General features: G+C 40.1%; 1 protein-coding gene across 3 annotated transcripts; it reads right to left on the reverse strand.

The window, feature by feature from the left end:
• Positions 1-252: 252 nt before the first annotated feature.
• Positions 253-24,954, reverse strand: LOC140075131 (uromodulin-like). Of its 3 annotated transcripts, none has more exons than XR_011849352.1 (18): positions 24,798-24,954; positions 23,634-23,672; positions 22,739-22,894; positions 22,028-22,266; positions 20,207-20,329; positions 18,792-18,969; positions 16,989-17,126; positions 14,982-14,996; positions 12,299-13,084; positions 12,118-12,222; positions 10,520-10,728; positions 10,097-10,251; positions 8,174-8,419; positions 5,472-5,634; positions 4,539-4,620; positions 3,845-3,902; positions 1,226-1,258; positions 253-527 (listed from the first exon to the last, which is right to left on the reverse strand). XR_011849352.1 is itself a non-coding variant. In XM_072120645.1 (17 exons), exons 1-17 carry the CDS (start codon positions 24,856-24,858, stop codon positions 466-468), a joined length of 2,790 nt encoding a protein of 929 aa, XP_071976746.1. In that variant the 5' UTR covers positions 24,859-24,954; the 3' UTR covers positions 253-465. The 3 variants fall into 3 exon arrangements, 1 of the variants encoding a protein (XP_071976746.1); XR_011849351.1 differs by having other exon boundaries at positions 3,845-3,911; XM_072120645.1 differs by lacking the exon at positions 3,845-3,902.
• Positions 24,955-25,726: the final 772 nt, after the last annotated feature.

A 25,726-nucleotide genomic window follows, 5' to 3' on the forward strand; every position in this document is an offset into this window, starting at 1 on the left:
AAAAATTGTGCATTTTCACTGTTAAAGGGGTTGTACTGACCACAGTGTAAACATGATCACAGTTTGGCGCTGCTTTTCCATAAAAGGGACTCCAAGTATCATATATCACTATGCTACACAGAGTCCCATCCTCTGCACTTTAACCGTTCCACTTTTCATGGAGCGACCAGTCATGTGCCGCTGGCCTTAGACCAACTGCAGATGAATACACTGTATCATAGCCATGAAAAACTGCACAAATAAACAAATAAATCCATGAAACAATGTTCACAATATTTTATTGATTTTACCTACAGTAGTATAAAAACAAGCAAATAACAGAATGTAGGTTTAGGTTATACAGATGTGACAATTTAATAATCCTATTATCATACAGCGAAATTGAAAACAGCAGAATAGTGGGCCTCGCGGTACATGGGGAGAATTTAGGTTGATGGGCCTTATTATGTGAACATCACACTGTGGTTAGAAGAAGTTTTTGAAACATAGCAGAGACAGAAGGAGTGTGGTCCACGGTGCGTGAATTCCTGTAAAAAAGTTTAAAAAATTTGTGACAATTGTAATGGATTATGCATATTATTCCCTTTAGATTAGATCTTTGTATATAGAGGAGATGGAGAAGGCAGTGAGCTCTAATTCTGTGCACACAACCCCTTCTGAGTCGACAATCCCTCCCTATGCCAAAGTGCAAAGTAGGCAGTCAAAGACAAATCAATAGAAACAGATAAGAATAGTAACCAGGCGCAGGTCACAACATGGCAAACGCAGTACTGAACCACAAAAAATGGAAGAGTAGTGTGAACTAAGGCCAAGGTCAGGATACCAGGAACATAATGATCAGAGTAAGAAGAAAGACATGGAGCTAGGTAAATATAACTATAACCAGCAGCCTGGGAATGGGTGGGCATGACTCTTATGTGATCTCAGAGCCCGGCCTCAATAGTGACTATGCCAGAACTCATAGATCCAAACAACACAGGGAGCAGGTAAGGAATGAGGAGCGGTCAATCACAATGGGTTCTGTGTCTTTATATTTATTGAAAGGCAGGAGTTGCAGGAAGCAAAAAAAAAACCACCAAAAACATTATATTATGGGGGTTATCCCGCCAAACTAACCAGTTCCAGTGACTTATTAAAAAGCTAGAGCTATTATCCAAGACATATGCCCTCTACCAGTCCCCCATTTACATGTATACAGTATATATAAAGTAGCGTAGGAACCTACCAGTAGCATCTGAGGTTGAGTCATCAGCTGATCCTAAATGATATAAAAATATAATTATGATATATATCATAAAATGCATTTTATGAATATGGTAACGTGAAACCATTATTGCAAGTGAATGTGACAGGCTGCTATACAAAATGTTGCAATGGATTTAAAGGAAATTTACCATCAAAAGCAAGCCTCTTACAGATCCAGGCACCATTACTCTAATAATCTTCTTATATATGTTATGCTAACGAGCCTAAGGGGCTCCTGAAGTGGTTCTCAGAGCCCCTCGTGTTCTTGCTTCCAAGGCTACACTGTCTTAATTTCCTCTCAGCTCCCTCAGCACTCCCCGCTCCATTTTCCTCTCACTGCAGCAGAGGAATTTTCAGCACACGGAGGGGGAAAAATGCTCCAGCACATTGTAACAGCCTTTGACTCTACAGCACGGAGGGGCTCTGGAACTAGTCCAGTAGCTTTTCAGGCTCATTAGTATAATATTCAAAGTTGATATAGAAGATATAGAAGGAGGCCAATGATAACAAATACTAGAAGATTATCACAGTCACAGTGCCTGGATCTATGAGTAAGTGTCCCTGGTTTATCATGATGGATCAGTAACACCATATATTGCCCTTGTCTTTTTTGCAATATTTGTAGTAATTTTTGCTGTGTAGCCTTAGTTGGCCATAAACATTAGATGATGTTTAGACAAATATGCTCTGTTCTGCATTTAATATACAGTGAATTCGCAAAGTATTCAGGCCCCTTTACATTTTTCTGAATGTGTCATTGCAGCCAATTAGTAAGATTAAAAAGGTTCTCTTTTTTGCACTTTTTTTTTGCTCTTTTTTACATTCTGCAAATTCTTGACAGAAAAAAATTGAAATGTAGATTTTTTTTATTCTACAAGAAAAACTGAAATATTGCTGTGACACTCATATTTAATTTGCATGCCGCCCATTTCCTTCTGACCCTTCTTGAGAAGGTTCTAATCCTTCATTGGAGTCCAGGTGTGTTTAATTAAACTGATTGAACTTGATTAGGAAAGGCACACACCTGTCTATATAAGACCTCACAGCGCATGTCAGAGCTTCATGAGGTCTAAAGAACTGCCGAAAGAGCTCAGAGACTCAGAGACAGAATTGTGGCAAGGCACATATCTGGCCAAGGTTACAAAAGAATTTCTGCAGCACTCAAGGTTCTTAAGAGCAGAGTGGCCTTCATAATCCTTCAATGGAAGAAGTATGGACGACCACAACTCTTCCTCAACCTGGCTGTTCAGTCAAACTAAGCAATCTAGGAGACAAGACTTGGGAGATGAGAGAAAGTTCCACAAAGTCAACTATCACTGGAACCCCTTCACCAGTCGGGGCTTTACAGTTTGCAAAAAAAAAAACAAATGAAGGTTCCAAGAGCATGAAAAATAAGATTCTCTGGTCTGATGCGACGAACATTGAACTTTTTGGTATGAATTCCATGTGGTATGTGTAGAGAAAACCAAGCGCTGCTCAGCACCTGCCAAATATAATCCCAACAGTGACACATGGCAGGGACATAATGACTGGTGGCAAGTACAGAGATATCCTGGATGAAAACCTCTTCCAGAGTGTTCTGGACCTCAGATTGGGTCGATGGTTCACATTCCAACAAGACAATGATCCTAAGCACAAAGCTAAGATAACAGCAGAGCCTTCAGAACAACTCTGTGACCATTCCTGACTGGCCCAGCCAGAGGCCGGACCAAAACCCAATTGAGCATCTCTGGAGGAACTTGAACTACTCAATACTGAGCAAAGGGGCTGAATACTTATCCCCATGTGATATTTTATTTTTTTTCTTGTTTAATAAATTACCAAAAATATCTACATTTCATTTTTTTCTGTTGAAATGGGGGCAGAGTGTAGATTTATTTTGATCTTACTAATTGGCTACAATGAAACAAAGAGTGAAACATTTAAAAGGGTCTGAATACTTCCCGTACCGACTGAATATGGGGATGTATTATCGTGGTTGATGCCACATGTGATAAGGATTATGCTGATGGATTTGCAGAAGGTAAAAAATAGTTATTGGGGCACATTTACTTACCCGATGGAAATGCGTCTGACGGACCCTTAGTAAATGTGCCCCATTGTGTCCCCATTCAGAACGTAAGTGGTGAGCGTGCATGTGTATAGAAGGGAGAAAGGAATATCTGTTGGCTAATTTATGAATGTGTATGGCCAACTATACAATCAACAGCATAGACCACTACAACTTACACAGAATTACCCCATCATATTGAAGATGTCCTTTTCTCTACATGGTAGCACACAAAAACAGTTGTAGGTGACATCTTTGATTTAATGCTGTAGTAGCATTTTGTCCCAGTGCTTGGACAATGGTGATAATTTATTTCTAAAGATAATGCATTTTTTTTATTATACCTCTTTTTATTAATATTCATTTTACCAGATTTTAGAATTTTATACATGAAGAATCATTGAGCTCTTTACGGCCAATGCCTTTTATTTTATGGTTCACCATGTGAATTAAAGGAAGCTTAACATGAAATTATTTTTTCATAATTCTTTGCATTTTTTACCCTTGGGTATTTTTTCTATTGACCAACATTGGGCCGCGATGTCTTACCTTGTCCACATGTTCTACTACACTTATGTGGTCCTAAATGAAACCGCACCTTATTCCCCTGCAGCAGCTGGGAGAAGGGAATTTTGGAAGGGATAGAGGTAAGTGAAAAATTAACAAAACAAGCCAAAAACAAAAAATATTTTTAAAAGGTACTGGCTGCATTTTTAAATTAAAAAAATTAAAGAAAATGATAAATTTATTGACTTGTTTATTTATATTTAGCAGAAAATTAGGATGTCATTAGCCCAAACTTGTGAATTTTGATGAAACGTATTATTATGTTTCATAATTAGTTTATAAATACTTTTTATTTGTGTATAGGCATCATTTATATTTTATATGAACACTTCCAGGAATATTAGTTTATCATATGGATAAAGGAAGTAATAGATTCATATATAATGATCTTACAGTAGATGTAAGGTTATTATTGTATGTTGTATTGTATTTCAGTCTATTGATGCTTATCATCTTAGGTCTCACAACAAAATAAATTATTTAAAAAGGAGTTTCACATAAATGACCCAATGTAAAAAATATCTATTTTTTTAATTTTCAAATAATTATTATAATAGCTTTGACGATTAATTTAGCTTTACTTAGATGAAAATTGATTTTCCCTCTATTTTGTTTTACGAGAATATATATATATATTCTGTGGTGAGTGTTCCTTCTCAGTAATTTCAATACTCACTTGACGCCACTATGGGACCATAGCCCAAAACAAATGCATCTTTGTTATTTTGATGGAAACTTGAACGTAAACCGGAACAAGACTGGAAGAGAAAACATGTGGTTTTTTAAAACATATTATTAGTTATATGAGAGAATTGTTAGACAGATATTATGTTATATACTACAGGATTTTATTAAAAGTTGTATTTATTATTCCTATATTCTTACAAAACGACTACCACCTTCCTGGGGTGAACTTTAGGCTACAGGTGCAGTAGAAGAAAACATGGCCTTAACAGTTTAAATGTTGTTCAAGGAAGCTTACAGAGTCAAAATTATACTGTTAAAGATTGTGTAAGAAGATGATTTCATCCACTCTATAGTGGCCGTTCCAGGGTACTGCAGCCAAGATCCTGCTCAGTTTTGCATTCAGTTGTCTCTGCTGTTTAGTTTTGGTTCAGGAGAAAGCCTGGTCAGGGTCTGGGTGTTGCACCTCCCTGGATCTTATAGCGATAGCACTGTGGCTAGGTCACCAGTATCATAAAATTGTACAGTGTCTGCCACCACTAGGGGGAGCCCAGTGCAATACAAATGAATTTATTCTGGTATCTGTATAAATCACTATCTTTCTGGTGGCTGCTGCAGATGGACAAATAAAAAATTATGACTCCATAGGTGCATGAAGTCAACAAAGGAATTGGAGCTCGAATAGGACCAACACTATAAACAGCTGATAACGTGATAATAATCAACTATAATCATTAAATCATCGTTAATCATTTTTAACCATTATCTCAACCTATAACCCATAACTATCCTAGACCACCATGTTTAATGTATATCAACATTAACTCTTTTATTGCCAAAGGTTTACATTTAGATAATAGGATTGTAGGACATAATATAATGGTAGTAAATAAAAAAAAAAGAATAATCATAATAAGTTACTTACAGGTTTACACATTTCCCGTGTGGTATCGCAGATACTGGCTTCACAATGCAAATAAACCGAGTTGTAATCTCCAACGAATTTGAACATCTGAACAGAGAAGCGTCCTTGTTGGGAGACTCCATTTTCCTTGACACTTATAGTCCGATCTCTCCTATTAGGACACCTGTAAAAAAACGATTTATACAGCAATCAAAGAACTCTTAAAACTTGTACTGTTATATCTCAATCTACTTGTCTAGGGACATTGAGCAGGATGGCAGAGGGTCACATGCCCACATGCAAAAAGTCAGTCTCACCATAATAGTCATAGTTAATGTGGTCAATAAATAACCTCATGAGATTGCTAGCCAATAGCGTTACAAAACAATGGCCATTGCAGTGCAGTCGTTGCCTAAGTGGCATATGGTGCCATCCAGGGTCAGCTCCAGGTTTAAGTAGGCCCCTGGGCGACAGTGCCGCAGAAGGCAACTTTGCAGTGAACTCACATGGCGGCATTAAAAATTCATAGTTTATCATCCCAAATGGTTATTTGATATAAAGTCCCTCTTACCCCCTATGGATTCATTAGATACAACCCCTCTCACCCCATGGATTCTTTTTTATGGCCCCCAGCAGCTCTGGACCCCGGCACATGCCCAGGTATGCCCAGTGCTGGCACCGGCCCTGGTGCCATCCACAAATACCACATATAATGCAGATCAAAGAACCTTGATTTAAGCCATTATCAAACCAATAAATAGTCACTGTCATATCATCTCCATATGAGGGCTATAATGGAGTGTAAGCTCTTGCTTATTCTGTTATGTCTTATTTTGTTTGTATCCATCCCCCATGTTCTGTAAAGAGCTATTATTATTATTGTATATAAAAGAGGGAAATCAGATGATCAGCATTTGCCAACGGCAAAGAAAACCTGAGCCACAGCTCTGCCCATAACGAACCCATTTAGTGTCAGTTACAATTAATCTATTCAGTGGAGAGTCCATCTATCTCCAGTCATATAACCCTATACAATGCCAACATAAAAACGGCCCAATCCCACAGGGAGAGTGGTTGTCACCGTGTCAAATAAGGTAGTAATACTGCCAATATGCAAAGCAACGCACTGCTGCCAGATAGGCATTACATGTAATGCTACTGGCCCTTTAATCAGTCCTTTGATTTCTCCACACGGAGCAGACACAGGACAGAAGATGGCCGCTGGTCACATGTCCACATCACATGTCCTGCGCCTGCCTGGACAGGTCATGTCATCACAACTACGTTTGCCTGTAGTGGGTTGGTTGTAGTGCATCCAGTATGGCCAGTGTTGTGGTGAGACGTCATCTCAGTGATGTGCAGTGATGGCAGTTACACATCATTACTATTGTACAGTCTGTTACATCATCACTGGGAGCAGGGCACAAGAGGGAGGAGGGAATACTGAGAAATAAAGGATCATGGGACTTGTAGTTTCCAGTGGCACACATCTTGGTGATAATTCCGCCTACTTTTGAAAGCCCATAACATTTTGTGAATCATAAAATCAAACTGTTTAGGCTTCATTTTATGACATTGAGTTTTGTTATATTCATTTATTTATTGCATTATGGGTTTTTGTATCAGACATTCATATTCCCGGAAAATGCCTTGAAGACCAAGGAACACACCAAGCAGGTCCGTGATACTGTTGTGGAGAAGTTTAAATGGAACCTGGGACCTCATTTTCACAAAAGGCAGGTTACAGAAGCCAATTACAGCTGCATTGCAAATCTGCATTTCTGCTTTCTCTAAGCATTTGCATTACGATATAATTGTGTGTTATAACTTACCTTGCACCCTGACAGAATCCTCTGTGGAGTCCCAGGGGTTGAGCTTTCGTTTGGATGCAAAAAACAACATGTGACTTGTCTGTGCTGCAGACTCCTCAGCTCTCAGCCCCCACCTTTGTGCTCCTATACAGTTCCTCCCTCCTGCTCCTTCACAAAGTTCACAGCCTGGTGACATCAGTGGGAGAGGGAGGAGCTGTACAGGAGCACGGTAGCACGAACAGTAGCACGAATGGTGGCCCCCAAGAGCTGAGCTGTCACGTGTTGTTTTTTTATATGCATCCAAACCAAAGCCCAACCCCTGGGGCTACACAGAGGATTCTGTCAGGGTGCAAGGTAAGTTATAACATCCAATTATATTGTAAAGCAAATGCTTAGAGAAAGAAGAAAGGCAGATTTGCAATGCAAGTGTAATGGGCTTCTGTAACCTGTCTTTAGTGAAAATGAGGTCCCTGATGACAGGTTCCTTTTAAAGACGAATTTGGACACAAGAAGAGGCCTCTGGATGAACTGCAGAGATCTACAGCTGAGGTGGGAGAGTCTGTCCATAAGACAACAAGCAGTCGTACACTGCATAAATCTGGCCTTTATGGAAGAGGGGCACTGTAATTTTGGACCTTACAATTACCTTTACAACCCACATACAATGTCAGTCAAAAAAGTCTTCACCACAAAAAGCTTCCAGACTGTGCCAGTCACAGAGAAACAATTCAGTGCCAGCTATATGGTCTGCATACATGGTGATTCACAGTGAACCCATACAGTGCCCATGTAATCAGTGCACCCATCATCTAAACATATATAGGTATAATGTGCACCCGGGAATTGCAGTGAAGATTTAAGATATATATTCATAATTCATAATCTTTTACATTTATTCATATATAAACTTACTTGTTTTGTATAATATAATATTTCACTGGATCATAAAAATCCTTGCTTGGAGTAGCGAAGCAGTCCTTCATCACCAGAGCATACTGAAAAGAGTTTTCACCTTCCAGGGAGACAGCGACATACAGCGTGGCTTTGGTTGACAGTCCGATTCCACCATCTTCATACTTAGATGTATAACTCTCATCTTTATATAGGACCATTTGTGCCTTGAATTCCCCTTTACCTTCAATTGTCACAATCACTGAACTGTAAATATAAGAAAATAACTGAAAATGATATACTAATCATCAAGTGATACATAGATGGAATCCATGAAAAGCCATCAGTCCAGGACCATGGTAGGTTAAAGGGGTTGTCCACTTTCTGCAAATAATTGATACTGTTTGTGTAATGAACAGTAATACAATTTTCCAATATATTTTCTGTACCAATTCCTTACAGTTTTGTAGATCTCTGCTTGCTGTCATTCTATAGGAAGCTTCTATGTTTACTTCCGGTACATAGAAATCTGACCATGGTCACACAGGTGCACGGCTTGTTATATCGCACAGCTCTGATTACTATCTGTGATATAACGACTTGTGCGTCTGCATGTCTATCACAGACCATGAACAGATTTCTATCCACTGGAAGAAACATGGAAGCTTTCTATAGAAGAACAGCAAGCAGAGATCTAGGAAACTGAGGAACTGATACAGAAAGTATCCTGGAAAATTGTATAATTTTTCCTTACAGAAACAATATAAAATATTTTCTGAAAGTGGACAACCCCTTCAAGCGCCATTTTATTACATACCTCCTCGGGTCCCTGTATATTTCCTTGCCTTACATTGTCTTTGCTTCTGCAGTACATTGGTTAACAGTGGTTCTCTTTGGGCCTGTGCTCTGCTGCCGGGTGAGCCTGGTCTGTTTCAGTCTATTTTTCATATTTCATTTTTCAGTTCTGACCTCATCTCCCTTTGTTAGTTTCCTTTGAAATCTTTGCTTGGTTCTTGTTGTTCTTCTTAACCTCCAAGTTGTTTGTTACTTTGTCTTCTCTCTATGTTGACATTCTGTTGATGACTGCTGAACGGGCTGCATAAATGTTGCTCTTACGCTGCGCTACTGTTTTAAATCCAAAACTAATATTGGCAACATTGTCAAGATCAGAGACTACACCTCTGCACCCCAGTGTGACCAGTGGCAATCCAACTGGGGCTTAGTGGGTCCACTTCAAATGTAAGCATAAAAATAATGTTTACAAATGTTTTTAAAACTTTACAATCATTAAAGTTAGATAATTTAGTCGGTGAAATTTTAGAATAGTAGTTAAGGGGAAGAACATGGATTGAAATTCTGGAGTGTCAGCCTCGTCCATCAGCGTGCCACAGGATCATGTGCTGGGCCTAGCTTCCGATAATAGGCTCCCAAGGTCCTGCAGAAGCCAACTCTGGTTCTGACTCTGGAGCCAGTCACTAGCAGTCACTAACACTAGTTTCAGTGTTGGTGCCTGGATATCAAGTAATTTATTAAAAGGTTTGCACTGCTTTCTTGATATGTAAAGTGAAGCCATACAGAGGACTTTGAAATTGTAAGTAGCCTGTTAGTACAAGTATAGAAACCTACATCTCTATTAGAAGATAGTTTCACAGTCCACCTACTGTTAGCAGTCCCCCTAGAAGCCTATGGTGTCTGGCCATGGAATGTGGAGCACAACGTGCTCTATCTTTTCCCATGTTTACAGCCAGGCACTATGCCTTGCTATGGAGAGGGGAGGGGTGAGCAGCATTCCTCCTTCCTCCTCTCCAGCCAAACTTGTGCTACGCCCGCCATGTAAAAGTTGTTGTAGCTGTAGTTGTTGTCTTTTTTTTCTGGACATACAAAAGTATTGTTACTTTTACATGTTGGGATATAAAAGTACAATAGATTTAAGTATAGTATTACCTTACAATTGGTATTAGAGGATCCAGACTCAGCTGTAAATCCAAGGGATATGAGCAAGAAAATTCCAAGACAACTTCGTAATTTCTTATAATGATCTCATCCGTCTGCATTCTTATATACATTCTATTGCCATAAGTTGCATGTGTTCCATTATTCTAAGTAAAACATAAAATGCTTTGCATTAATATCTTACTTGATAAAGTAATATATACCATATATACCCGAGTATAAGCCGAGATCCCTAATTTTAACACAAAAAAATGGAAACCAATATATTCGGTATTTAATTACAATATATTGGCATCTATATGCACTGTACAGAACTCTACGTACATCCATAGTCCTCAACTTATCTCTATAAGGTTAGGGTGTTCCAAAAAAAGTTAGGGCCACTTTAATTTCCCAATCTGACCCAGTACTCACTACCAGGTAATTGCCACATGCTCCCGCTTGTAGAGAGGTAGTAGCTGAAATGACTCCAGTGTTGTTCATGTCTGGAAAGCCAATGCAGGTGTTGTCTTGGAGGTGGATATTGGAAACATTGAGGTGAAGGTTTCTTAGCTGGCAGGTATGAAAAGAAGCTGTGATTCTCTCTGTTCCACACTGCAGGTCAAGGTTCAAATCTTCAATATCTATCCAAATCATAAATTATTATAAACATTATAATAGGTGGATCACTAATACCTTTACAATTTATTACCGCATCTCACATTTTACTATTTAAAATGTTGTAACATTACCTATGTTATATTTTTATCATTAAGTCCCCACCCATTTAGCTAAATAAAGATCCTCAATAAAGAATTCATAAAAATCTATGAATGTAACGCCCCTGCCACTGCATTGTGTTACAAAATAATGTTCCCAATAGATATATATATGCCACAAAGACTAATCACCTTTGTAAGCCCTCTGGTGTCTATAAATGGTAATGCAGTGTTAATGGTAATGGTTGTTAATTATTGTGACTAATCAGATGTCATGTTTAAACTTATATTGCACAAAGGTGCTGGTGTTTGTACAAAACCTGAGCTGGACACTCCCAAGGGAAGTGTGTAAAAAATCCTTGGGGTGGAAATTTTTGGGTCTTTGGTCTTTCTGCCTTCAGGTCTCTGAGCCCAAACCAGAGCCCATCTTGGAGTACTGCATAGCAGCTCCTCATCTCCAGCCAGAAGCTACCTATACCAGGCTGTGAGCGACCTCTGCCAGCGATCAGCCAGCCACTCAGGTACCAAAGGGAATCCAGCTGTCCCCAAGCCAAAAAGGCAAGGCCCGGTGGGGGATGTTGCATGAACTCATCTGGTACTTCTGTATGCCTTATAAATATAAGAACTGTGGGCAAAAAAATGTTTTATAGACTACTGTGTTGGAAAGGCATTCAGGGAGAATATAATATTTTAGGCTACTACCAAAGGCATAGCTTGAAGCACAAAAAATGTAACATACCCCCTCAATGCCATCTTTCTTTAGTAATACTGTTGTCTTTTATGATGTAGTTGTGACTTTAGGCTCTTCAAATTTCACATATACGGTTGGATTAACACAATCGCGTCTCTGTAGTAAAAATGGGGTTTATGCTAATTAGATTTCATGAACCCACCACACTGCTGAGGATGGGACTTCAAGCATCGTAGTAATACATGATGCAAGGAATCCCTGTTTCCCATAAATAATAATTATGTAGCTATGGTGCTGCTGATTATTCTTTTGTGTTTGTCTGTTTGTCCTATTTTGTGTCCCCACTTTGGCATAGTGGGACCATCTTTGTGGTTGGGCCATTTCGCTTAGGATTCGCAGAGGCAAGCAGGCAGGGCTCAATCTGACTTCCCCTATTACAGGAAGCTAGTTTTTTATTTTATCTTACAGACTCGGACAACACCTATTTTTGCAACCCTTACCTATCAGTGTGCTTGGACGAAGAACATGGAGATCTTTTAGAACTACCAATCCTGTGTATAGGCGTTATCTGTACTAACCAGAATATCCCTTTTTTCAAAAAGTTCTAAAAAATCTGTACATACCATAAATTTCACGTCCGTTTTTACAGACACATTTGTTTTTTCCATCAATTATTCTGCATTCTTCATCTTCTGAGCAGAGACATTCATCTTTTGATATGGCAGGGTCTAAAATATAGTAACTTTATATTAATCAGCTCTACTACAAGAGAAATGATAAAGTATCATAGTAAATGGACTTTACCTGTACAATAGGCTGATTGGCAGAAGGGCACTCCATCTATTTTGTACACGTGGTATCCACCAGGACAGGCCTTGATTTGGACGTTACTTTTCCAATAACAGCAATCTCTATTCCAGTGAGAACAAGCCTTAAGATTGACAATTCCTTCTCCTTCCAGGGGATGTGTTCCATTAATCCATATTGGGGCATCAGTATTGCAATGCATTTCGGGGACGCAGCTTTCTGTCATCCTATTACCGCCTGCGCCTATGAACCTGTACCAACCGGATAACCAGCTATCACAGTTATAGCCATACCCTCTATGAATACTTCTCCAAGGATCATCCAAACTTACATAATTAGAACAAGGCTCAAAACAGTTATAATATCCTTTAGACTTTGCACAGTCCATGTTTTGACCACAAACACCTGTCAAACACTCATTCACTTCACAATTATGGCCGTCACCATAATAGCCGTATGGACAAGTACACAAGTAGCCGCCATGGTTGTTTGTGCAGTTCGCTAGTGGATGACACGAACTAAGGTTTCGATCAGAACATTCATCGATATCGACACAAATATCTGATGGATTTTTGATATATCCAAGTGCACATTCACATCTGTATGACCCGTATGTGTTTACGCAGGTACCAGAGCAGTTGTGGGTCCAAGAATAGGCGCATTCATCAATGTCTTGGCATACAAATCCATCACCGATTAACCCATCGTTGCAATGACATTCCTTTCTGCCGGAGGACTCTACACATGTAGCATTGGGATGACATTTAGAGCAGTCAGTGGTAGCTAGAGGGGAGAAAAGGGTTAAAATAAAAGGATCTGAGTAATTTCAGGGTCTAGTTCTCTAGCTGTGTTGTGGGTCCTCTTAATTTTCTTATGAACCCAGAGCTCTACTAGAAGTTGTAATGGAGGATATTAACACAACCATTGGCACACAGCCAACACTGAACAAGCCTAAAATACTTCACTCCACCCGTTCCAAAATATTAAAGAATGCTTTGATCCAGGATTCTGCTAAATGGCTTAAAGGGAACCTGTCAGTAGAAATTGACCTAATGAAGCACAACCAGTACAAGCATTTCAACACCTTCCAGATCATGTTTCTTTCATGGCTCAGTGCAGTGGTATCACCCAGAAAATCAACTTTAGAGTGAGATGTAATATGGTTGTAAAAAGCTAAGGTGGCGAAGATTTTAACACTGCAGTCAAGCTCTCTCTTCCTCAGAAAGCCCCCTTCACTGTAATTGATGGTCCTGCATCCAGAGACATCACTAATGAGATCTTCTGATGTTAAATGCACAATATCAATCACAGAGGAGGAGGTGTTCAGAGCTCCCAATCTTGACTTTGCTGTTAAACTCTCCTCCTCCTTGACTTTATACAACCAATTTACTTCTCACTTCAAAGTTTATTTTCTGGATGATGCCATCACACTGGGTCATGACAGGATCAAAAACTAGATAGTGTTATGCTGTTTGACAATACACTGGCAGTGGTTTATTAAGCCAATTGCTGATGACAGGTTCCCTTTAAGAGCCATTAAGCTAAAGTACTGGGGGCCAATAGTTGTGCCTTACTGAGATGATACATCTGCTGCTTTACTTTACGAACGGGCACAAATGTTAAATACAACAGGAAATCTACTACATTCTACAATAAAAAAAAAACATAACAATGTAGGCAAAATGTGGAATATAAGCTTTCCTGGCACAGCCACACTCTGTGACTCAGGGAACATCATAGACTAAGTTTTGAGCCAAAATTTTTACTACACGCTTTCCAAAATCCACTTAATAACCCTCCTATACAGGAGCCATTGTCTGTTGCTGCTGCTGTGGCAGTGATTGGTTGCTGTTCTGCCAAAGATCATTATTATGAGCTCTGAGCTTTGATTGGTTTCTAAAGGCAATGAGTATAAGATACTTATGTGTGAGGTAAGATGGATAGAGACAGAGAGAAACAGACTGTGACGGGGACTGACTGACAGAAAGGCTGGGACAGTGACTGACTGACAGACAGGCTGTGACAGGGACTGACTGACAGAAAGGCTGTGACAGGGACTGACTGACAGACAGGCTGTGACAGGGACTGACTGACAGAAAGGCTGTGACAGGGACTGACTGACAGACAGGCTGTGACAAGGACTGACTCTCAGAAAGGCTGTGTCAGGGACTGACTGACAGACAGGCTGTGACAGGGACTGACTGACAGACAGGCTGTGGCAGGGACTGACAGAAAGGCTGTGACAGGGACTGACTGACAGAAAGGCTGTGACAGGGACTGACTGACAGAAAGGCTGTGACAGGGACTCACTCTCAGAAAGGCTGTGACAGGGACTGACAGACAGAAAGGCTGTGACAGGGACTGACTGACAGAAAGGCTGTGACAGGGACTCACTCTCAGAAAGGCAGTGATAGGGACTGACAGAAAGGCTGTGACAGGGACTGACTGACAGACAGGCTGTGACAGGGACTGACTGATGGACAGGCTGTGACAGGGACTGACAGTCAATGACAGATAAAATATTTTTAGTTATTTCTAGTTTGTTATAGCTAAGAGCATTTATTCACTATCCTGGGCAACGCCGGGAGCTACAGCTAGCACTGCATAAATCAGAAAACAGTCAGTGTCCAACATAATAGTTAATCTTAATACATTTACTTTCAGCTTGATGGTTACATACCTGAAGTATTTGTTGCTGAAAGAAAATGGAAACAGAAAAAAATTATAAATCTTGTGTAAATATTACGTGATAACGTGTTAACGTAAAATTGCTAATTGTGTTCATTCTTCTATTTTCTGATTGATTCTGATTATGGGGGCGTCCATCTTACCTGACCTCTGGTTACAGCATTTATTGCTATACTTAAAAACATCCTGGAGTACAATAATGAGTCAGTGATGTTAGCTACATAGTCATTGAGTAGGGAGGAGATAAGCTGTGACATCATCTATTGTCAGTAGTGATGTAATGATTGGTCAGTGTTATCTATATAGAGGTCATTGTACAGGAAGGGGGAGGAGATAAGCTGTGACATCATCTATTGTCAGTAGTGATGTAATGATGGGTCAGTGTTATCTATATAGAGGTTATTGTACAGGGAGAGGGAGGAGATAAGCTGTGACATCATCTATTGTCAGTAGTGATGTAATGATTGGTCAGTGTTATCTTTATAGAGGTCATTGTACAGGAAGGGGGAGGAGATAAGCTGTGACATCATCTATTGTCAGTAGTGGTGTAATGATGGGTCAGTGTTATCTATATAGAGGTCATTGTACAGGGAGGGGGAGGAGATAAGCTGTGACATTGTCTATTGTCAGTAGTGATGTAATAATGTGTATTATATAGAAGAGTTATCTTTTATAGTAATCCTATCTGTCTTGTCTGTAATTTAAATGAGGGGACATTTTTATTGAATACAGGTAATGACATGGAAAATCTTCAGAGAATCAGTCATTAGTTTTGACCATAATAAACTGCAGACAGTGTTAGGTATTGGCCCTAAGGAAAGTTGTATCCATACCTTTAAGTGTGTAGTTAGTAGCAACAGAATTGTGGAAAGTCAGCTTTTAATCCAGGTTTGCAGCTCCTGCAAGTGCTGTGGACAGGTCTTTCAGTCTGAAAAGCTACTTTTTGCAATAAACTGTTCTACAGCCCCTCCCACTGCTTTGAATGTCTGTTGTAAGTATCCAACCCAAATCCTGATACAGCTCCTACACATAGCAGGGGGGTGGGGCTTTGGAGCAGCAGTGCAGAGAGCAGAAAGCACTTCAGACCCACCCAGAGCCCTCTCAAGAGCTGCAGAGCTAAATTATAACTTCACTTTTTACAGTCCTGTTACTACTAACAACAAACACAAAGGTATGATTACACAGATCTCCAGGAACAATACCTACCCTATAGTAACCTTCCAGATAAGCTTTCTTGCTCGTAGCCTCCCTCTGTATTGGGTCCCATACACATGAATGTGTTTTTGGACAGTGCATAAGCTGTGGTTCTTTCCCTGTATTTCACTGGGCCAACCCATATGGCTGCTGTGATTTACACGGCCCAATATGTGAGTCTACTGTTTTTACTCCCCACATTTAAAAATCAATAACTTTTTTATTTTTACAAATAAATAACTCTGTTATTGCACTTCATAGTGATGGTATTTAATTTATTATGCCATGTACTGGGAAGCAGGAAAAAAATTCCAAATGCAGTGAAAATGACGAAAAACCGCATTTGCGCCGTTTTCTTGTGGGCTTGGATTTTACGGCTTTCACTCTGCCCCCAAATTACATGTCTACTTTATTCTTTGGGTCGGCGCGATCACAGGGATAACAAATTTGTATAGGTTTTATAATGTTTTCATACATTTACAGAAAATAAAACCTCACGTACAATTTTTTTTTATTTTGCCATCTTCTGGCGGAAGAGGTCATGGGGAGCAACAATCTTCACCAATCGCGGGTGTTACTGCTAAGTGTTTGCTGCAATATGCAGCAAAGACTTACCGGCTATGGAGAGGGCTCAGCCTGTGCGCCCTCTCAATGCACCCGCACCCGGGTGCCCATACTATTATGGTGTGCGTCGTTAAGGGGTTAATGCTATTTAAAGGTAAAGTTCTATTATTAGACATCCTGTTCAAGCATAAAGCTAAATATCACAAAATATATAAGATAAGAATATCAGCATGCACTATACCATCTAATCCTTGCACAGTCAAAGCATATCTTCCTGCTCCATCACAATTTATTGTCCATGTTCCGTTTGGAGGATTTTTGACCACATGCACAGATCCCCAGTTTTCAGACACAACTGTTTCCGTTGGAATCAAATTATCTGGAAATAAATTAGATACTATTTTAAACCTATAAAATTAGAAGCCTATTAGAAACCTATTAAAAAACAAGCAGTAGAGACATCTGCAACACGAAAATAATGATATACCAAATATGCGTGAGTATAAGCCGACCAGAGTATAAGGCGAGGCCCCTAATTTTAACACCAAAAAAATGGGAAAACCTATTGACTCGAGTATAAGCCGAGGGTGGGAAAATAGTAAATAGCCAGCCCCTGCCCCCTAGCATAAAACCAGTAGCCCCCTGCCCCCATCAACCCCCTTGTATATAGCTAGTGCCTGCCCCTTTTATATAGCCAGTGCCTGCCCCCTTGTATATAGCCAGAAGCCCCCTGCCCCCAGTATGTAGCCAGCAGCCCCTTGTATATAGCTAGCCAGTGCCCAACAGTATATAGCCAGTGCACCCCCCTTGTATATAGCCAGTGCATGCCCCTTGTATATAGCCAGCAGCCTTCTTGTATATAGCCAGTGCCTGCTCCCTTGTATATAGCCAGAAGCCCCCTGCCCCCAGTATGTAGCCAGCAGCCCCTTGTATATGGCCAGCCAGCACCTCCCAGTATATAGCCAGTGCCTGCCCCCCACTACATAGCCAGTGCTGGCCCCCCGGTATATAGCCAGTGCCTGCCCTCCCCAGTATATAGCCAGTGCCTGCCCATCAGTATATAGCCACAGCCTGCCCCCTGTATATAGCCAGTGCCTGCACTCCCTCATGTATAGCCAGTGCCTGCACTCCCCCGTATATAGCCAGTGCTTGCCGCCCTCCGTATATAGCCAGTGAATCCCCCCACCCCATATATAGCCAGCAGCCCCCGGCCCAGCCTAAAAAACCCCCAAAAAACCTCTGTTTGGACTGCAGGTCTTCTGTCTTCAGCTTTGGCTCCGTCTTCGGCTTCCCTCGCAGTCCCGTCGCATTCACCATGATGTCAGCCGCTTGCTGACATCATAGTGTGTGTCCATGGCGGCGCACACAACATGATATTGGCAAGCGGCTGGCGTCATGGTGTATGCAATGGGACCACAAGTTTTTTTTAGTTTGGAGTATAAGCTGAGTTAGAGGTTTTCAGCACATTTTTATTTATATACGGTAGTTGTAATTTTCCAAAAACCTGTATATATTAGAAAAAAAAGAGGACTGACCTGACTTTTCCCTTAGCTATATTAGGCAATTAGTGTTTGCTTAACTGCTTGACAACACAGGACTACATAGATCGTCCAAATTTGTTGTTTGTTGCTGCGTTTGGACGATCTATTGATCACGGCAGCTTAGGAGAGAGACAGAGGGAACAGTGTTCCAAACTGTCATTAAAATACAGAGGGATCAAGGTGTCCCCAGTGTAAGTTCCCTTGTGGAACACCAAAAAGTTCCCTTGTGGATGTTGAGTGTCGCACGCACACTGATCAACTTGTACCAATTTACTGGACCCCACCTGTAATGTATATTTTATAATTTTGCTCTTCTCATTTGGGATATTGATGTCCGATGGGCCCAATAAAGCTCCTGGGCCTAGATGCAAATGTACCTAAAATTATGACCCTGCAGAAGTTGATCTTGAATAATATTTTATTCTTTATAATAAAGGATATGTTAGAATAAAGGATTGTTAATTATTACAATATATGAATCATATGTATAAATAGCCACTTACTGTCCGGTCCAAGTATAAATATTGCAGAGATCAATCCATCCGTCATTACAATGACTTTACTGAATAACTCAGCAACAATAAACTGGCCAGAATTATAGCCACCGCTGTACTCTACAGAGTAGAGTCTTCTGGAGGTATTGACAGGTCTTGAAAGTATAAAATCCAAATAATAAAATACCTGTGAACAACAAAAGTATATGACGGCAAATACAAAAGAGTTTAAGACTTCCCAGTGGTTGGTTATCCTCCCTGATATATGGCCAAAGAGTCTGGCAAATTCTTTGGTGAACAAACCAATCTAGAGGTTTTTAGGGTTTGACGGAAGATGGGCACCAGAACCAAGAGCCTGGAGGTGCATGTATGGGGTATCATTGCGGCAAGAAGTAAGCAAACAATACTACTAAAAATTCAGTGCTGGAGCAAACAGGAATTGACGAATTATAGTGTCCCCCCCCCCCCGATTCCCTGCCCATATCATCCCCTTTGTTGAAAAATAACAATCATTGTTAGTGAAATTCAATGTGAAATGAATCATAGACGCTCTAGATCTTCTTGCTATATATATATTCATACAATGTCATCTATCCATTGTGCGTTACAAATGACTCACCTCAAATGAACACAATGAATGCAGCAATTTGCTAAAATAAATGATCATTTTTCAGAGATTATAAAGCTATAAATATGTCAGTACACTGGCTTATTACGTATCATTTTGTTTAACTTGGGTTGAATTGCTTCCTTTAAATTGACATGAATATCCTGTAAAATATTTATGATATATAAATAACACCAGGGATTTCCATATCTCCCAATTCTTACCACTTACTCTATTTTGCCTTAAAGGGGTTGTCCAGGATTTTTTATTATTATTAACAGGCAGCCGAGAGCAACACAAAGAAAAATCCCAAATGTACAAGTATTTGTTTAAACAGACAGAAGAGGCCACAGCGCTCTCTTCATATACATGGTGCTGCCAATAATAGCTGAGTGCTCACAGACAATAATAGTCTCACAGAAAAAAAAAGAGTGCTAAATTACGAGCTCAACTTGTTCTTTGAACCTTGAGGGGTTTAAGTAACCCTTCTTGTGCCCAAAGGTGTTTTCCAGAATTTTTTTTTTTTTTTTGGGGGTAGACATGGGCCCAGTTTTGGACAATAAGTGGCCACCTCAGAAAACGGGAAGTCATAATATCAAAAATGATCCAAGGGGGCCACTGATTAGTGGACACCTCAGCACTTCTAGCTTGGTTGTGTCCATGATGCCTAGAAGTACTGAAGGGAGATGGGAAACGGGAGAAGAGTAAGAACATTTGCTGCTTATTGACACCCCTGCCCTGGCCCCCAAACATACTATACTAAAACATACTATAAAATTATTAATAAAGGTATAAGAATGTTAAAGGTCATATTTACATTATTCATTTCTGAAAGGTTGATATGAAACACATGACCAAAGCTCCTTGAGGCCACATCTCTGTAGGCCAAATACCGTGGGTCATCTAAGCCGTCACACAGTCCAGTGATCAGGAAAAAAACCTGGAAATGACAAATAACACAATGGAGGGAATTAGACGAGGCTTGTAGAAACCCCTATTTACTTAATTTGTCTTGGTTTTTAAACCCAAGGTTCGAGGACAGAATGCGCCAAATTTGTCAAAACTGGTGCCCGCTCTTGATGAATCTGGTGCCCCCTGCACGGCTATGGAATTGTGCACCATTTTTTTGTGCACTTTGTTCTGCTGAAGAATTGTGGTGCACGTCAGTAATAAATGTGGCACAAGCTCCAACTAGGCACTAACGTTCCCCTTTGATGCTTGACGATCTGGTTAAGTTTAACTCCTTAAGAACGCAGCCCTTTTTTGTTCATTTTTTTGCTCTCCAGCTTCGAAAATCTATAACTTTTTTATTTTTCATCGTATGCAGAGCTGTGTGAGGGCTTATTTTCTGCATAACAAATTTAACTTCTCAGTGAGGTTATCTATTATTCCAAGCCGGAAAAAAAATCGAAATGTGGTGAAATTGGTGAACAAACGCATTTGCGTCACTTTCTTGTGGGCTTGGATTTTACGACTTTCACTGTGCGCTCCGAATGACATGTCTACTTTATTCTTTGGTTCAGTACGATCACAGTTATACCAAATTTATACAGGTTTTATTGTGTTTTAATACATTTTCAAAAATTAAAACAATGTATACGAAAAATAAAAATTTTTCGCCATCTTCTGACGCTAATACATTTTTCATACTTTGGTGTACGGAGCCGTGTGAGGTGTTATTTTTTTGTCAGATTAGCTGACATTTTCATTGCATCCTTCATTCTACCATTTTGAGGACTATGCGACCTTTTGATCACTTTTTATGTAATTTTTTATGTTATGTAAAATGGTGTAAAAGTTGCGTTTTGGACATTTGGACGCTTTTTTGTGTTATGCGGTTCAATAGCCGATTTTGATAGATCGGGATGAAGCAATACCTGACATGTTTGTCATTTTATACAGTTTATTTAGTTTTATAGGAGTTCTAGGGAAAGGGGGAACGGTTTGAATTTTTGATATTTTATTATTATTATTTTTTTCTCTTTTTTTTTTTTTTTACAAATTTTTAGACCCTCTAGGGTACTTTATCCTTAGATGGTCTGAACATGCGCCACTGGTACATTGTAATGAATCTGCAGAAACCAGACAACCTCAGGTCTGACAAAGACCCAAGGCTGTCATGACAATCGATTGCCATTCCCCAATATCGTCACTGGGAGCGGCGATCTCAACCATGCACTGCCTTCTTTTAAATGCCACTGGCTTCTTTGCCAGCAGCAATCAAGGGGTAAACACCCGTGATTGGTGCTAGCGATGGGTGTTTGCTGTGATATGCAGAAAACTCCATGTCTGTATAAAGAGGGCTCTATCCGTCAGTTAGCATTAAGGAGTTAAGACTGACGAGTAGTGCATTGCACCCTTTATTGGTTAGCTGGGGTTACATCATGAACCCAGCAGCACTTGCTACAGCCTGGAACTACTGCTCTAGCAGACATGCAACTGTGGTTGCCACATCACTGCTGAAATATGTATATTAATAGAGACCCAGCAGCGAAGGGTGGCTACGCAGGTGTATAAAATGTTTATAGTTTATATAGTCCCCCTCAGCCACATATATATGTAACATTTTTTATTCCTATACAACCCATTTAATGTGTAAAGATAAAGTCAATATAGAAGTTTTGTTTGGCCTTATTACCTGGGATCTGGTTGATGCGACCAGTGTATATATGTTATTCATTAAAGTTGTGTCGTTGTAATCTTTGGCAGATGCATCAGTCAGGACCATGATTACTGAGTTGTCAGGTGAACTCTTCAGGCCTAACTCTAGACCTCGCATAGCCAGTTCAGGACAGTCACCTCCTCCATTTGCATACAGATTATTAAAGTAATCTGCAAACTCTGCTCGTGAACCAGTGACTCGGGTAGGACCAATTTCTGAAACAAAAAGAAAATTCAGCTATTGTATAAAGGGAATCGGTTAGCAGTTTATAAATTTATACCATACAAAGCTGTGGACTGTGTTAGGTAGCAGCCCTGGAGATCTGTGTAACCATACCTTTGTGTGTGGTGTTAGTAGCAGCAGGACTGTGAAACATGCCATTATATTCCAGGATTGTAGCTGGGCTTGGAACATTCCGGTGCACCGGTGTGAGATTTTCTGTGTAAATGCCTACAGCAGTTACACATGGAGGAGGGACTGTACACCAAAGTTCTCTAAATCCAGCTACAATCCTGGATTATTTATGCATTTTTCATAGTCCTGCTGCTACTAACAATGCACACAAAGATATGGTTACACAGATCTGCAGGACTAATACCATAGTGTCAGTATGGTCATAATTGCTGACAGATTCCCTTTCATTTCATTTTCAAGCTAATAGAGAATAAATATTACAAGATATATTACCTGGATCATTAAACTCCACCATCGTATATGTGCGAACACCACATGGAAATTGGGCTGAAACTCTGTCAAGAACCCACCTATTCACCAGTTTTAGCTGATAGAGATCATCACTCATAGAGCCACTTACATCCACCACATAGGTCAGAGAAGAGGACACTGTGATAAAAAGAAAGGAGTGGGAATTACATTACTGCCTTATGCCCGCTGCCCAGGAATTTTGTTTTAGATCATGTGGAATCCATTGTTTCAACGGATATCACACGCTCCTATGTATTTCAATGTCATGTATGGGAGCCATCTGCCCGAACCACAGATTATAGAGCAGGTCCTATTCCTGCCCGTGTGTGGGTCAGGCAGTCTATTATATGGTCTATGTATCATGTATCAACACACATCTTCTGGGAATAGAGTCAATGGGGCTCATTTACTAAGGGTCCTGCGGCCGCAGTTTGGTGGGATAGTCCGACGATTTCCAATGTGCGCCACATTTAGCAGAGGATTTTGGCGCATCGGCACCAGCTTTCATGCGACACAAATCAGGGGGCAGGCCGCCGGACGATCCGACTGATATGGACAAAGCGCGGGATTTAACTTTGAAAGTGTGTCGCAAGCCAAGCGCTTACATGCACCAGGAAGAAGAAGGTGAACTCCGGCGGACCTGAGCGGGGAGGCGACACATGCAGGATATCGGGCGCACAATCTTAGTGATTCGCGGCAGAGTTCAACCTCATCGGACATTCCTTATCGGGGATCGCGACAGGACCGGGTAAGTAAATGAGCCCCAATATCTCCTCACCGAAGGGATTCGTTTATAATTTACTTGACTTATATTTGGAATTGTCCAAACTTGATATAGATATAAAATGAATGGTTTATGATGATCTGCATGTCGTACCTGTTTGGGATGTGCATTGCTGATTAAAACCATTTGGACCTACAGAAACAAATCACAATATTTATGTCACACATAATATGAATGTATAACTCACAATATTTAATTTTTTTCTATGATCTACTTGAAAAATGCAGAAGTCTGTTTTGCTCCTCCTGTAATGCTCCTCAGTGTTTACTGTTGAAACCCAGATATTTGAGGGTCTTAAGAATGGAGAACCCACCTTTGAGGAACAGTAGCTCGGATTTTATTTAAGGTAAATTGTTAGAAGGTTCATTCGACATGAAATACAAGCAATATAACTGAAAAAAACTGCCTGTATTCCAAATAGCTATATTTTCCTACAGCATGGGATTAGAGAATACATAGTACAAAGAGTGCTCACCCCTTAATTTCACAAAACGGTTCAATCTCCATTCTTAGGTATTTGATACCGGAATCATAAAGCCATCATGTTCCTAGGAAATTCCTTTGTCAGCATTCTGAATACTGACACTACTTTATAAAACTTTATTTCACATTATCTCTAACAGGATCAAGGTGGGGGGCAAGTGTAGCAGCCTGTGTGTGCCAGTGGCAAACCCACAGAAACATTTTGTATGATGGACCCAAGGTCTATGTTCCCTTAATATACTGCATGATCTAATATCAGTAGAAATAGTCAGGCATGGATTAAGACCACCATGGGCCCTGGGCTGTATGAATATTAGCTCCTACAAGTCTCAAATTCACTTCCTACATATGGTACTAGAATCACGTTTCTTGGGGAATGGAGGAAGCCTCCCTTTTGCCTGCTATGAATCTCCAGTTTCAGGACCTTCAGAGGACCTAAAAGGTCCTGAAATGACTCTTGTGTATATGTGTATTGAGAGCAGGAACAGAGGTAGAGATTTCATGGGTGAAGGTCCTTCAGAGTATAAAATTTGGTGGGTGGTTTGGGTGGCCGTGGGCCCCCTAGTAAGTTTGGGTCTGGGGCTACCGGCCAAACCTCCTATATTATAATCCCCTACTGGAAAGAGTCTTATAGTTTGAAGGTCCAAATAGTTATATGGTTGCTCATAAATATGAAATAAACATTAGATAACTAATGAATACATTTGCATAACAAAAATCTTTTGCAGTTGCAGTTGTCAACTAAAGGCTTCTAGATATTTTAATAATACTTACTAATAGTAGCAGAAAAGCTCAGTTCGCAAAGAAGCAAAATGATGAAACATTGGAGGATCATGTTGTTAGGTCCTGATCCGCAGTGATTTCTGCTCCACAATGATGCTCCGATTGTGTCTGTGTAAGATGTAGATATACTAGGGCACCCCTATATATAGTGCAGATCAAGTATAAGGAAATATTCACCCTGAAAATGTTTCCAATTGGAGCATAAAATTTGGCACGCCTCTGCACATACACTTCCTTGTCATATTGTTTCTAATTACATGCCAAACAATGATTTAGTCAAATACAATAATGATTGGTGAGTAAATTAAGGTGGGAAATCGCTGCTAAGCCCTTAACACTTCTGTGAATAATGCACCTCCAAACATCAACCCTGAAACAGAGTATGGAAAATGTGCAGAAACCTAAGGGAGGGAAAGTTCTGTTTTGTGGAATAAAACCTGGTGTCTGTCGGAAGATGGAAATCAAAGATGTTTTATGGATATTATTGCATCTGTTTAATTAACCATGCCCTCAAAAGTCGCCACTGAAAAAGGGTTGTGTAACAGTAGTAAGAAAAACGAAACAGATTTTTCTATCATCAAAATCAAGGAAATCTACCATCAAAATCCATCATGATAACCCAGGGCACTTTTTTTATACCGTATTTTTCGGATAATAAGGCGCACCATCAATAAATGACTGCTAAAACATCTAGGTTCATATATAAGGCGCACCTGATTATAAGGATGAATGACCAGCAGGTGGCAGACCTGTGCACACTTCAAGGCAGCTGTTGTCTGTAAGTACGGTTCATATATAAGGCGCACTGAACTATAAGGCGCAACTTTGATTTCTGAGAAAAGGATTTTTTGTGCGCCTTATAGTCCAAAAAATAAGGTAGATCCAGGCACCATGACTACAGTTATCCTCTTCTATTTGTT

The sequence above is a fragment of the Engystomops pustulosus genome, chromosome 8 (genome assembly GCF_040894005.1).
Source record: "Engystomops pustulosus chromosome 8, aEngPut4.maternal, whole genome shotgun sequence".
Lineage (NCBI taxonomy): Eukaryota > Metazoa > Chordata > Amphibia > Anura > Leptodactylidae > Engystomops > Engystomops pustulosus.